General features: G+C 38.4%; 1 protein-coding gene across 2 annotated transcripts in view; it reads left to right on the top strand.

The window, feature by feature from the left end:
- The window catches only part of ATAD2B (ATPase family AAA domain containing 2B), a 155,962-nt gene extending 145,277 nt beyond the window's left edge, over positions 1 to 10,685 (top strand). For both annotated transcript variants that reach the window (XM_032652570.1, XM_032652569.1), the window contains exons 25-28: positions 352 to 1,035; positions 3,821 to 3,948; positions 4,257 to 4,385; positions 7,180 to 10,685. In XM_032652570.1, the coding sequence (XP_032508461.1) occupies positions 352 to 1,035; positions 3,821 to 3,948; positions 4,257 to 4,385; positions 7,180 to 7,221 (983 nt within the window). In that variant the 3' untranslated portion in view covers positions 7,222 to 10,685. The remainder of the gene's footprint in view (positions 1 to 351; positions 1,036 to 3,820; positions 3,949 to 4,256; positions 4,386 to 7,179) is intronic.
- The last annotated feature ends 4,947 nt before the right edge of the window (positions 10,686 to 15,632 follow it).

Below are 15,632 nucleotides of genomic sequence, written 5' to 3'. Positions count from 1 at the left end.
GTGGTCATTCCCTAAATGTGTATATAGTACGCTTGGCCCCTGCATGTTAGGAATTAGGAACAGCTATAAAGTAGAATCCAGGGCAGTGGTAAAAAGTGAGTGCTGAGTAAACTCATACAGGAAATAAATGTAAATTCCTTTCATTCTTCAGAGTTCATCCCTGACTTCATGTCCATTTTACTTGTAGTTTGTGAGGATTACTCAGCATGGATGTCAAGAGCTAAGTAGTTTTTGTCTGTGTGTTAACGCTAGTATGGGTTTACTTTCGTTTGGGTCTTATTTAATAAACATTTGTAAAACAAGCATTGCATTCCAGGTTCTACATATCTTTTTCCCTTCTTTGTAAAATAGTTCGAGTTCGGAGAAAATCAAGGCGGCGATCACAGTGGGGTAAAGGAATTATTAAGAAAAGGAAAGTCAATAATTTAAAAAAAGATGAAGAGGACACCAAATTTGCTGACTATGAGAATCATATGGAGGACAGGAAATTGCTAGAAAATGGAGAGTTTGAGGTAAGCACTGACTGCCATGAAGAAAATGGAGAAGAGACTGGAGACTTATCTATGACCAATGATGAATCATCGTGTGACATCATGGACATGGACCAGGGGCGGAGGCTTAACAACGGAGCGGGCACAAAAGAGAACTTTGCATCTACTGAAGAGGAAAGTTCAAATGAGTCTTTACTGGTCAACAGCAGCAGTTCTCTAAATCCAGAACAGACATCTAGGAAAGAGTCTTTCCTTAAAGGAAGCTGTCTAAACGGTGAGGCCTCCACTGACAGTTTTGAAGGAATACCACTTCTGGAGTGTCAGAATGGCAAAGCTGAAGTAGTTTCTTTCTGTGGTAGTGGAGACAAATGTAGTTCTGAACAAAAGAATCTTCTGGAGGACCAGTCAAAAGAAAAACCAGAAGCTTCAAATGAAAATCACGGAGATGATGCTGAGAAACTAGAGGCAGTGGAATGTAGCAATAATGAGAAGTTCGAACCTGGCCCTGATGTGGAGGTTAAAGATGCAGAACTGGATAAAGAAGGTAGAGCTAATGTTTTAAAATTTTTCCTGAAGGTTTTAACTCCAGAGTTAATTAAGTGCATATTTTATCTGGTCCCCAGTAGCAATAGTTGATAAATAATTATACCCCTTTGAGAATCTGTTGCAGTTTTCACTCCTTTGCCTAGAAAAGTGTACACATACATAATAAATTTTGGTGAATGTTTCAGAGGGTTTGTGGTCCAGAATGCATTGCTTACCTGGCTGCTTCCTCTTCTGCCTCCCACCTGGTTATCATCCCTGTCCTAACGGATTTATGACTAAAAACTGAGTAGATCCACAAGTGTTAGGAAGATGGATTTCTAACAGAAGGATTATTGGGGTGGGGTGGGGGTGGGTGAGAAGACTTGGATACTGTAGCAGTATGGTATAGTAAAGTTATATAAGCCCACATTAAATTACCACTCTGTTCATTATAATCATGTGACTCTGAGCTAGTTGCTTATATTCTCCAACCCTGTCTTTTATCTTCTAAATTAAACTTCAGAGTGGTGCCACTGCAGGGATTATATAAGTCATGTATATTAATCGCCTCTCCTGGTAATATACTAAGGTATATTCATGCCAGGCAGTCACTGTTAGTTGAATCTGAGGGATATTTAGTCTAGGAGACTCTATCTATACGACCAGTGGCGGAAGAAAGCAGCAGAATCCTCACTGTCAAAGTTACTTTATTCTCGCAGAGTCAGAGCACTCTGCCCACTCCTGACTTGCTTTGGATATATGATTCTTCTAAGAAGCAGCAGAAAGGGGGCGTTGAGGGTTTCTGGCCCCACTTTGTTGTTTATCGTTATTCTTTAGCCCATAGTGAGATGGGGTGATTTAGAGATCTACTTTGCTCAGTGTACTGAATTTCCTTCCCAAATAAGCACTCTTCTTATACCAGGTTATCTTGAAATTGTATCATGCTCTCTAAATTGTGTGGAGTATATAGTGTTAGCCTGGGATTTGGGCTATGTGAGAAAGGTTTTTTAATGCCAGTTTTTTGAGCCCTCCAGTAGAATTAGAGAGTAGGATGGTATTCAAAGTCTTAGAATTCTTTTAATGGATAAAGAGATAGGTATGGTTCTTGAATGCTGCCTGTTAAGAATTTTTCTTTTTCTCCAATATTTAATAATAGAAAGCAATTTTAAGAGCATTATTTATCCTGGGCTATCATATAGACAGAACTTAAAAAAATGTGTTGAAGCTAGAGTTTAAGTAATGAATGGGACAGAGTGGGAAGAAGGGAGAGATTCCTGTTATGAGGCAGAATGGATGGGGAGGAGAAGTTCTTTTTAATGCTAGTTCACTATGAGATTTTAGTAAGCTTGCAGAAAAGGTTTAAGTGAATATTATGTTCAACTGGTGATCTAAAAGCTTTAAAGATATTTGTTGTGTAAACGCTTTACCTGAAGCTTTCATTTGTAACTGTCAGGGCAATGTAACCTCGTGTAGTGGTTCCTAATTCAGGTTTTTGGGCCTCTAGAAGTCCATGGATGTAATAATGAGGTACCCTATGGTCTTAACAAAACTCCTAGCATATATTAATTGAACTGTAAATAAAGGCTTTCACTCTAAAGGTTTTCTGAAATATAAAATTTCTCTGGATATATGTTTTTTTTTTTTTTTTTTTTTTTTTTTTTTTTGCGGTACACGGGCCTCTCACTGCTGTGGCCTCTCCCGTTGCGGAGCACAGGCTCCGGATGCGCAGGCTCAGCGGCCACGGCTCACGGGCCCAGCCGCTCCGCGGCATGCGGGATCTTCCCGGACCAGGGCACGAACCCGTGTCCCCTGCATCGGCAGGCGGACTCTCAACCACTGCGCCACCAGGGAAGCCCTGGGTATATGTTTTTGAAGGCAACATTTTGGTTCATTTATTATTTATCTATATAGCAGGCATTGAGGAAAAGGAATTGTTTAAAGACTTGCGACTAAGAGAACTAATTCAGGAGGGAGGAAGGGTCTCCTTAGTGGCACTGAGCATGGGCCAGGTCCTGTATAAAGTTCTGAAACAGTCCAAGTTTGTCCTTGTGTTCCTCCCGCCTCGGCCTCCTCTAAGAGTGCTCCTGCTTAGGGAGCGTAAGGCTTGATGGTTTACCTGCCGTCCCTACCCATCAGGGTGCCTGACGCTGTCAAGTTACACTCAGTGACCTCACAGTTTCTGTTTTTTCAGTGTGGCTGGTCTCAGCAAGATGTTGGGAGGAAAGTAATTAGATTATACTAATTCACTCTAAGGTAGGAGGATAGGACACTAGACCTTTAGCATTTTTAATGGGTTTATATTTTTAAGAGAAAATTTTGTGTAACACAGGCAATATAACAGAGAAAAGTAAGACGTTTCAGGCAATGTTGAAGCAAATGTTTTGCATTGGGAGGCAAATATGAGGCAGGTTGGCCTCACTTTGTGTTAGTATCTGCTTTTCTAGGGTGCTTCCTTTCTTCTAGTTCTGAGAGCTCCGAATTTTAAAATGGTTATCATACAGAGAATGAAGACAGTTTATAAGTTACTGCTTAGAGCTGAAGATTACTCTTATCTTCCTTTTAGGGGATATGTTTGTTAAGATGATATTCTAGTATGACTTGGCTTTCATAGTTGTGGTCTAGTTCTCTTTAATCTGGGTTGCTTAGTCTTACACCCCTCAAAAAATCATTTATTATTTAAAGAATTACCCCCTTATCCCAAAAGGATTTGTGGTGGATAAAAGAATGTATAATTGTTTGTCTGATTTTTCTTAACTTTTATTTGCTGCAGTGTTTTTTTGTTGTTTTTTTTTTCCCAATTGTAGGTGCTTCTAAAGTAAAGAAATATCGTAAGTTAATTTTAGAGCAGGCAAAAACAACAAGCCTGGAACTGGTTCCAGAAGAGCCATCTGAGCCTGTGCCACCTCTTATAGTTGATCATGAGAGATTGAAGGTAAGCTTAGCTCTTCCCAGGCAGTTTTAAATGAATGGAAATAAAGCTAGATTTGATAATCTTTTGCTTTAACCTAGGAATATAGGTACTTCAGGGCTTCTAATGAAAAAGAGTTGTGTGTGTTTTGAGGGGTTTAGAAATATGAGAATGTTCTTGGTAATAAATTAAGCCCTGGAATCTTCTAAACTCAGGTGTCACTATTACACCATAGCGTGTGGTGTCTGTTGCCTAGCATTTGAGTGGAACCGTTTCAGTTTGAACAATGAAATCAAATTTCATTTATTCTTTTTTCTTTTAATTTTTCTTAGAAATTGCTTGATTTGTTGGTAGATAAAAGCAACAATCTGGCAGTTGATCAACTTGAGAGATTATATTCTCTTCTTAGTCAGTGCATCTACCGTCACCGTAAAGATTATGACAAATCACAGCTTGTAGAGGTGAGTGCTTATTACTTCATCTGTGGAATAAACAAATATGTGCTTTTACTTGTCCCAAAGAAAAGAGGAAAAAAAAAAGTTATTTTAGTCTAAATCTTTCACCAAGTAACTGAAGAGTGGTTTGAAGATTTAAGATTAGAAGAATCATTAAGAGTTTCAAAAATATACTCTTGGTACCATTTTGTCTCAGAACAGAAGTAATCTGGGATTGTTTGTTTATCAAAACACAGAGATTCATGGTTGGCAAATACACAGATTAGCATTCACAGTTCTCCCCTCCCTTACTTATAACTGACTTGACCGATTAAGCATATATCACTTTGGCCTATTGAATGTGAGCATGGCCTCACAGTCCATGTTACCACTGCTCCCGAGGTGGCCACTACTGGTTAAAAGGAGTTGGCGTGGGCCATGAGACTTACTGGCCACCCTATTAATGATTGGAAGAGAACTTAAAAGTCATCTCATTTAATCAAATCTAGTCCTGTGAAATAACCACATGAGGGAGTTGTTGTCCTTGTGCTTAGACACTTTAGAGGTGAACCGTTCGCTTTCTGGACAACTCTGGGCCATAAGAAAGTTTTTTATAAATACGAGCTTATATCTCTATTCATATAATTTACATGATTAAGTCATACTTCTTTTTGCGGTCATCTGAGCAAATAAAATGAATAAGACAAAAGTCTCTGCTCTCAAGAAGTACTTCTAGTATGTTAAAGATTTATGTATAGAGGATGTGATTATTTTGCATGTGTACTAAAGAATATAAGCATACCTTGCTTTACTGCACTGTGCAGATATTGCATTCTTTGCAAATTGAAGGTTTGTGGCAACATCGCCATTTTCCAGCATAATTTGCTCACTTCGTGCTTCTGTGTTAATAACATTTTGGTAATTCTTGCAATATTTCAAGCATTTTCATTATTGTACTTGTTATGGTGATCTGTGATTAGTGATCTTTATTTAAAAAAATTTATTTATTTATTTATTTACTTATTTATGGCTGTGTTGGTTCTTTGTTGCTGCACGCGGGCTTTCTGTAGTTGTGGTGAGCGGGAGCTACTCTTTGTTGCGGTGCGCGGGCTTCTCATTGCGGTGGCTTCTCTTGTTGCAGAGCACGGGCTCTAGGCGTGTGGGCTTCAGTAGTTGTGGCCCATGGGCTCTAGGCGTGCGGGCTTCAGTAGTTGTGGCCCGCAGGCTCTAGAGCACAGGCTCAGTAGTTGTGGCGCATGGGCTTAGTTGCTCTGCGGCATGTGGGATCTTCCCGGACCAGGGCTCGAACCCATGTCCCCTGCATTGGCAGGTGGATTCTTAACCACTGTGCCACCAGGGAAGTCCCTGTGATTAGTGATCTTTGATGTTATTGCAAAAAGATTATGACTCACTGAAGGCCCAGACGATGGTTAGCATTTTTTTAAGAAAATTTTTAAAGCATTTAAAAAATTAAGGTGTGTACATTGTTCTTTAGACACAATGCCATTACACAGTATAGTGTAAACATAACTTTTATATGCACTGGGAAACTAAATAATTTGTATGATTTACTTTATTTGCTTTCGTCTGGAACGTAACATCTCCAGGGTATGCCTGTATTGGACTTGAATCAAAGCAAGAGAGCATTTAAAAGTTACTTTGTAATCACATTTTTATGAGTCACATTTTTACGAATCTATTCTGACCTTACACAATATAGAGAAATAACAGAAATAAAAACATCACCCATATCCCACCATCTAGAGGAAACTAATCAGGGTTAATCTTTTAGAATATCTTCCATCCTTTAAAAATGTCTAGATGTACATTATGTGTATAAAAGTGTGAATATATATTTAAAAATTGGGATAGTATTGGATATTGTATTTTATAACAGAACTTTTCTCCTACTCAGTAACATGATGAAACATTTAGCAGAAGTAATTTTGATTGGTCATTTATAAGAACTTTTTGATCAGATGATAATCTGTTAGTATGGCCTGTTAGTTTTGTAGAGAGGTAGGATATAATTTCTTTGGAGGTGTTTAAAGATGGAAGGGAAAACCAAATGTCTTAGATGTATTTGACATTTGCCCATCTGAATGTAATGTGTGGGGTAGAGTTCTTTACTTTTTAAAAATTCTAGAACAACTTTGTTCATGTGCTTGACATTTGATTAGCGTGAATGGATTGAATACTCTTCAGCAGTTGAAACATCTTGCAGTATGGGTCTTGGAACCCTGTAATCTAGGGGTCTCATTTAGGAGAGGAGGAATCTATAGCAGAATCACCAGTGAGTGGCATTCCTGGCGTTGATGGCATCGACTCTTTCTGGCTTTTTTTTTTTTTTTTAAATTTCATCTCTGATTGAAGTGAGTAGCACTGGGAGCAGGGTACGTTCTACTTTGGGTACAAGTTTTATTATACTGAATACATTCATTGTGCTTTGGGAGTCAGTCGAATATAGTGAGTCAGGAAGTGTGCAGGCTCTGGAGTGAGGCTACCTGTATTCAAATCCTGCTGCTGTTTTTAGCTGGCAGATTACTTATACATGTAAATTTCTTAGTACAGTATCTGGCACAATAAGTGCTCATTGTTGCTAGCATCATCCTCATTAGCCTGAATGTAAAGTAGGAGGCATCTGGACGTGTCTAGGGCAGATAGTCTTACACAGTAGCTATGGTACTGTAATCAGGAATATATTTAAAGCTTAACTTTGTATCTAAAATTCTTTATCTAGAAAGTTAATTTGAAGTGAATTTTTCTGTAATGCTTTTGTCTTTCCTTTAATAGATAACATGTACTTTTTCCCCCCTTATAGGAGATGGAAAGAACAGTTCATATGTTTGAGACATTCCTATGAACCTTTCAAGAAGAGTGGTTTATCCTCTCCCATCTGCTCGTGCCAGAGCAGTCTTCTGAGCCATTCAATTTCAAATTGCACCAATTATGTGCAGAGCCTTGGTGTAAAGTGCTCTCTCACTCATTCTTTCTCTCTGTTGAATTTGGTGCTATTGTCTCAGGTACCTGAAACCAACCAGCCTACAAGAACCAAACAGAACTTCAGAAACATGTTGTATTTTCCACAAATAAAAAATACAACCCCACAGATTGGAGATTTTGGTGCTACAGAAACTGCTCTCACTTCTGCTTCTCTTTTTGTGCACTCTCTTTTGGAGACCTCTCTTAGGGAGCAGACCAGCAAACACGAGGAAACTGGATGGAGCAGTTCTAAGTGTGTTGAATTGTTTAAACAGTGGGCAACCTTTCCCCCCCCCACTCCCCTTTTATCATATTTGTTTTTATTTTTTCTTCTGGGTAACAGACTGAAGCCTGTTTTAAAGTTGGCTATGGTATATTCTGGTGGGAAACTGAAGAAACTGGATAAAATTAGATTAGGCTCTTTAGAACTGCCTTTAATGTGCCTTTTTATTCGAGAAGGATAAGGCTAAACACAAGGATGGGCTTACTTGTAGCAAATGGATTAGAATGTTTTCTTTGGTCACAACCCTGAAAATAAGTTTTGATACTCTGTATCATTAAGAGGCAACCAGTGTTGTGGTATAAAATGCCTATCTTGTTTTCAAAACTCAATCAAGACAGTGGTTAAGCCACATAATATACTAAAATGGTAAGTTTTCCTGTATGATCCGTTTCTGTTTAAGAAACATATAATAAAACAACAACAACAGAAAATTCACAGTCCATCAAAAAACACACACCCTTTTTGGTATGGATGACAATGATGGTCAGAAAATAGAGTGACATTCTATTTTCTTCTGTCAATGGCAGTTTAATAGTTATTCATGTTTGAGTTCCCCGAGAAGAACGATTTTCATGTATAATAAATTGTTTTGGTTTAAAGCCCGGACTTGCCAAATGGACAGAAAAGAGAGGAATTTGTCAGAAGCTCCATAAAATTCATTTTCTATATGCATAGTTGCAAGTGAGCTCTGGTATGGTCCTTGAATAACAGTATTAATGTTTAAATCCCTTATCATAAGCTTACCTTCACAACTATTCGTTTTGATTGGAACCTGTTTTGGATCTTGTTAAGCGATTTCTGTGACTTGTACTTATCTAAAATTAATTATGGGTTACTAGTTTTACAAAAACTTTCTACAAATTCAGAGACACAGTCTAGGCAGTTGCAAAGAGACAAAGGGAGTGCAGTGACATTTTTTATCAGATGATTTTTAAACAAAAAAGTAGAAAATTTTGACAAGTTTTCTTGATATCTTCATTCATTATAGCTGTTAGCTGCAGGTGTGTCTTTACAATATATGCAACACATGTAGTTTGGGTTTTAATTAGAGCAAACGGTCTTGGACTACTGCAGAGATAATGAGCTACCTCAGCTTTTTGTATTTTAGTTACCAACAGTGTCTACAGAGTTCTGTATTCACTTTGCCACCGTTTACATGCTGAAGCTAAGGTACTTGTCTCCTCGTCTCTGGCTTTGTAGGGTGCTGGATGCCAGCTCAGAAAGCACACTTTGGCCAAGGCTACTGCAGTAATCTGAAGTGCTTCTTTGCATTTACATTAACATTTTATGCCTTCTAATTCTAGTTTAATTTTTAAATAATGCCACTTGTTTTCTTTATACCTAGGAAGTTTTCAAAATATTCAGTTAGTCATATATAATTCAAGATACTACCCATGTAGGCACACTGTATTTTAAGGTGGGCAAGTGCGATTAACGATGAACCAATTTTAAAGGGGAGGTTATTTGAAACCTCTAATTTGATTATTGGGAGGATTTTCATGCTTACTTTAGTAATTTATTACCATCATACCAGTTCAAGCTATTTTACAGTCTAATACATTAGCATTTTGTATTTTGATGGAAATTGTTACAGAATTTAAAGATTTGATGAAATAAGATGTAGCAGATTTTTTGTAGCAAGTTTCTGGTAAAAGGGTTTTTTGCAAGTCTCAGGTTCTTGCTGCACTATTTTTCTTTAAATATTTATTCCAGTTACTCTAATTCAGAAGCATTCTGTTCAAGTAACAGCAGCACTTGTGAATGGAAAAAAAAATGCACATGTTCTTAGTAGTTTACTAAATTTGTACAAGTTAATTAAGATTTTAGCCATCAGTGAGTTTGACAAGGGAAATTTATTTCTGTTTAGCATTAAAATGCTTCCAAAATATCAAGTTTTTTAATTTTAACCTTGATATAGATGGAGAAATAGGAGGCAACCTCAGTATGATAGGAACTGCCACTTTGAACAGTTTAGGTCTTAAAGAGAAAGCCAATCTAATGCCAAGGGGAGAAAAATGAGGTGAAATTGTATCAACTCCTCTGGCCCCTTCCCCCCCCCCACTATACCAGTTTTTCTTATTTTACAGATATCTGGTGGTTCTATAGTTTAAAGCAGCTTGTGAAATTATCCAAGTGGACTCAATTTTGTTTACCTTTCTGTAAGTTCTTAATTTTTGCCATATAGCATTGGCAAAAATATGTACAAATTGACCTCTGTTCTTATTTCCTATTGTGAGCATTATAAATGATACGCTCCTGTGTAGAACCTTGCTCTCAGATCACTAAAATATGTATCACGGCACAGCCCAACAATAATTAATGCTCAGCTGTGGGGACCATAGGAGCCTTTCGAAGATGATGGAACCGCACTAGGGTTGAAACTGATGGCTGTGGAGTTAATTGTGTTTTTGAGCTTGAATCTCACCTGTGATTATTTTTTTTTAATGTCCTTTCATGACTTGATTTTTCTCATATGCCAATAAATGTATTTGTAGGTTTACTGGATTTTATTTTTAGGGAGTGGGGTGGTAATATCTTCCCATTTTTTGATTAAGTTGGTTCAGCTATGGTGCTATTCAGTAGGTATCTTCAGTGTCAGGTCCCGTAGCTGAATGCCATTGTTATTATAATTATTATTTGTAATCACATTGTAAGCTTGAATTTGGACTTGTACCTACATCTTTTGTATTTTGTACATTTGGTTATTTAGACTTTGGGAGTCCTCTTTGGTGTCAGTCATGTATGTCTACTTTGCAGATTAAGTACACTTCATCAACTATGGTCTGTTTTGGGTTTGTAGTTTAATTTAGAATTGTGTTAAGTTGGTATTTTGCATTTGACTTCATTTTACATTAGTTTGAAATAAATTATTTAATTTTTGAATTCTGGAATTTTGAACATTTACTGTAATTTGTAATATAACTGCTGTGAAATACTTGAATAAAGATGACAAGAAAAACATGTCTTTCTTTAGCGTAATTATGATTACTGTTGGCTGCAAGTGCGATGCTACTTTCTAGCTGAACTCATTATTTTGTAGCTAGGACGTATTGATGTTTATTAATTAAGCATGCCAAAAATCTTGTTATATGATTCTTTTAGATTTTAGTAGCCCTCAGTATTTTTTATGTAAAAGTTTTTCTGTTGAGAAAGTGTGGTTTTAACTTCAATTGAAGATTGTCTAAAAGTCGTTGTGTAGCAGCAAATGGATTACTTCTGAAATTTGTTTTTCTCATTGGAAGACTATGCTACAATAGACGATCAGGTAGTATGGTTCACTTAATCTATAGTGTTTTCTCTTTAATCAGGTAGTTATCAGCGTATTTTGAACAATACATAGAATTTAAATGTGGAGAGAGATTTCATACCGGAATTTTGAGAGGCTTATTCCTTTAAGTGAATAGAATGTTCTTGGCTTTAGATTGCCCATGTTTCTGCTGTCTGCCACAAGACACCTTTTCATGTCCCTAGATTAGTATACTAAACTTCCTCTATATAAATCTTTAATTTTCTTTTTTTCCTTTTTTTTCACAGTAAAAAGGAACTGTTTGAATTTGAGTAAGACTTTGTTTTTCTTAGTTTTGCAGATTGTATAATTTTTACTTTTTTTAAAAAAAATATTCATTAATTTACCTATCTATATTTGGCTGCATTGAGTCCCAGCAGCAGCACACAGGATCCCTTGTTGCAGCGCGCGGGCTTCTCTCTGGTTGTGGTACATGGGCTCCAGAGCACGTGGGCTCTGTAATTGTGGCGTGTGGGCTCAGCAGTTGTGGCGCATGGGCTTAGCTGCCCCGCGGCATGTGGGATCCCAGTTCCCCAACCAGGGATCAAACCCACGTCCCCCACATTGGAAGGCGGACTGTCAACCACTGGACCACCAGGGAAGTCCCTAATTTTTACTTTTGATTGTCTGTATCAAAAGACTGGTAATGATAAACCTGGGAAACAGATTTTTTTAAACCTTTATCTGGGGCTTCCCTCGTGGCGCAGTGGTTAAGAATCCACCTGCCAATGCAGGGGACATGGGTTTGAGCCCTGGTCCGGGAAGATCCCACATGCCACAGAGCAACTAAGCCCTTGCAACACAACTACTGAGCCTGTGCTCTAGAGCCTGTGAGCCACAACTACTGAGCCTGCATGCCACAACTACCGAAGCCCGCGCACCTACAGCTCGTGCTCCGCAACAAGAGAAGCCACCGCAATGAGAAGCCCACGCAGCACAGCAAAGAGTAGCCCCTGCTCGCTGCAACTAGAGAAAGCCTGTGTGCAGCAACGAAGACCCAACGCAGCCAAAAATACATACATAAATAGATAAATTTATTAAAAAAAATAAAGCTTTATCTGAATGCTTAGAGAGTTTATAACTGCATTTGAGTCTCAGTCAAGTTTTGAGGGCTCCAAGGATGAAGCCGGGTTTATGTATCCAGTTTTAGTTTCCATCAGACTCAAAAACTACAGTAAAGTGAGAGAGTAATATTTAAGTACCTACTTCATTTTATCCCTATGCCCAAACACCTGAAAAGTTACCTCTTGGCTATTTTTTAAAATACAAATTCCCTCTCTTACCCTCACAGTCATATGTCTGTTATGTCCTAGGCACTATGCTAGACATATGTGATACACAGGTGACACATTCTCTATCCTTAAGGAGCTTATAGTCTGCTAGGGGCGGTTGGTACAAATACTAGTAGTAATTATTCAGTGGGTTAAGGGCTGTAATAGAAGGAACACAGTGGTGTTTAGAGTTCTAAGAAGGGAACCAATTAATTCTGTCTAGGGATGGAGGCAATGAGGAAAGCCTTCCGACGGAGCTGGCATTTTATTTGCCCTTTGCCTCTACCTGGCTTTTCTATAGTCTAGTCCCACTTTACCAAAACTTCTTCTTAGTTTCTTGTGACCCTTCACATTATATTGTATCACTTTCACCACCTGGAGTATCTTAATCTGTTGAAATCTTGCTCATATTTCAGGAGTGGGCCTAGATTCTACACCAATAAATCTCCTGTATGCTATCATTCATCCTCAGAACTTAGCTGTATTTTGTACTGTGTAACATAGTAAATTACTAGTGTTATGTAACTCTTAGTAATTTATTCACGTGGGAAAGGGGATACAAAAGAAGTATTATATTTTATATTCCTTGTAGGAATTTAAAACAATGCTGGACATACAGAAAATGTGTAATTCTTTTTGGTTTAATTGACAGAGAAAGCTGAAACTTATGTAAATCATCCTTTCATAGATTCAACAAATACACAGTAAGTGCCTACTGTATGCCAGGCACTGTTGGCAGAAGTTGGAAATAAAGCAGCAAAAAAACCCCAAAAAAACCCCCCCAAAAAACCAGAAAAAGTCCCTGTCTTCATGGAGCTTCAGTTCTTGTAGATGTAATGTGCCAGATTTCTGTCATGGTTGATCAGGGTTCAAACTACTTTTTTTAAAGTGTTCTTTCTTTAAGCATTGCATGAAGCATTTTGTTAAAAATTTGCCAAGAACTCTCCTTTTTCCTTTTTGCTTTTCTTATATTTTCCATCTTATGAATAAGACCATGTCCATCAAGTATCCAAATCTTGTCATCCTAAATTTTATCCTCTTGTGGTCCATCTCGTTCTAATCATGCAACATGTTCTGCTGATACTTTTTCTCCCTTTAAACTTGTCAAATACCCATCACCCCTTCTCCATCTTCGTTGCAGCTGACTTAGTTTGGGCACTAATCCTTTAGTTTGGACTAGTGTAAAAGTCATCAGTTTGAGGGAAAGTAAACATGGGCAAGGCATTGTGTCTATCTTCAATGAGATTGTTATAACATATCACATTTACTAGGTGGCAGGGACTGTTCTGAGTATTTCACAAATACAGATAGAAACTGTTTAATCCTATGAGAACCTATGAGATAAGTTATTATTATCCTCATTTTACAGGCCAGGGAACTGAGACATAAAGTAATTCGCCCAAGGTCACACAGCCAGGATTCAAATGCAGGCAGTCTGGCTCCAGAGTTGGTGCCCTTAATCTCTATGCTTGACTTCTTGTATGGGTAGATGGACACACAAACATCATTTCAGTATAACGTGGCATGTGTTACAGTTGAGTTCTGCATAAGGCACTATAGGTGTACAGAGGAGGAGCATGTAGCCCAGCCTCAGAGAAGCCTTCCTGAGAAACCTGATGCCTGAGCTGAGGCATCAGGATAGGAAAGGCCTTCCAGGCGGAAGGAGCAACAGAAGCACAGATTGAGAAGTGAAATAGCATGACAGCTGCAGGGGAAGGTACAAGCAGTTCTGTGTCACTACAGGTCAAAATTCATTTAACAAATTAATTTGAGCAACTGCCACTTGCCAAGCACAGTTCTCGGCATTAGAGTTACAGCTGAGGACAGGACAGCAAGGTCCTGCTTCTCTTGGAGCTTACAGTTCAGTGGGCAAAGAGTAAACAAGATGTTATCTAGTAGTGGCCAATGCCTGGGTGACAGTATGTCTACTGGCATCACCCTGTAGTAGTAATAGCGAACATCTTCGTGTTAGGTACTATTTTAAGAATTAACCATTTAATTATCACGGCAATTATATGAGGTAAGAACTGTCATTGGTTCCGCTTACCAGAAGGGGAAACTGAAATGATGAGTTGGTTAAGCAGCTTGCCCGAGGTTACACAGCTAATGAGTGTTAGCTGGGGTTCTGTCTTGTGTTGCTTCAGAGCTTGGATTCTTATCTATCATTAAGGTGAAAGAGAAATTCACTTGCCCTTATTCAAGTTTTTCTCCCCTATTAATAAACATTTTTTAAACTACAGACTACTACAGAGAATAATATAGTGTGCATATTCCCACCATCCAGAATTAAATGCTAACAGTTTGTCATAATTGATTTTGTTCTTTTTTTAAAGAAAAACAAATTCTGGATAAGGTTGAAGTTCCCTTTCTACTCCTCCCCAGTCCCATTCCTTTACTTTTTTCCCCAGAGGGAGCCACTTTGATGCCTTTGATGAATATCTTTCTTGTCTGTGTTTTTATTTTTTGAGAAGGTAATAGTGTGGGTGCCGAAGCCAGAATGAGTTTGAATCCTAGGTATGTCCATTCTTGGCTATGTGACATTCTGCAAGTTACGTCACCTGTCTGCACATCAGTCTATTTGGAACATGGAGGATAATGATAGCACTAAGCCCACGATGGTTATTGTGGGGATTATGTATTTGACTCAACATACGTAAAGCACTTGGAACAGTACCAGGCACATAGTAAATGTTCAAGAATTCTTAGTCATTACTGCGCTGATTATACAAATATTATATTTGTATGTACCCATAAAAATGGTTTCGGTTTTTTTTTTTTTTTTTTTTTTTTTTGCGGCACACGGGCCTCTCACTGTTGTGGCCTCTTCCATTGCGGAGCACAGGCTCTTGGACGTGCAGGCTCAGCGGCCATGGCTCATGGGCCCAGCCACTCCGCGGCATGTGGGATCCTCCCGGACCGGGGCACAAACCCGCGTTCCCTGCATCGGCAGGCGGACTCTCAACCACAGTGCTACCAAGGAAGCCCTCAGGTCAGTGTTTTGATTAACAGAAGAAGCCTAGCCTCAGGGAAAGAAGTTCCATATTAGCTAACCCTCTCCGCCTCATCCCTGATGAGTTTCAAGCCAAGAAAGATGAAAGAAGCCTGGACTGGAGAAAAAAGGGTGAGTAAAGCAGAGAAACGTTTAGTGTTTTTCTTACATATGTGATGTCTTTTACAAGTTAAACAAAATGTTATCTTGGCCTTTCCCCCACTAGCAATTTACTGGAGATAAGGAAGTTAGGATGTGGCGATCCCTTCCAGGTATCCATTACAGCAGTGTGTTTAATATCACACAGCATTGTGGATTAATCACTAGTGAGTTGCTAACAAAGTTTTGAATTTAATAGGCCAACATTTTTGGGGGTTGTAATGGTTTTGGGAGGTAAGGGTCAAAAAGTCAGCTTGGAAGACTGTGAGTAGACTTGTTTAGAATTAAAGCTATATATATATAT

This window comes from Phocoena sinus, chromosome 13, assembly GCF_008692025.1.
Source record: "Phocoena sinus isolate mPhoSin1 chromosome 13, mPhoSin1.pri, whole genome shotgun sequence".
In the NCBI taxonomy this organism is placed as follows: domain Eukaryota; kingdom Metazoa; phylum Chordata; class Mammalia; order Artiodactyla; family Phocoenidae; genus Phocoena; species Phocoena sinus.
The sequence above is the reverse complement of the archived record's forward strand: the minus strand, read 5'-3'. Positions and strand labels throughout refer to the sequence as shown.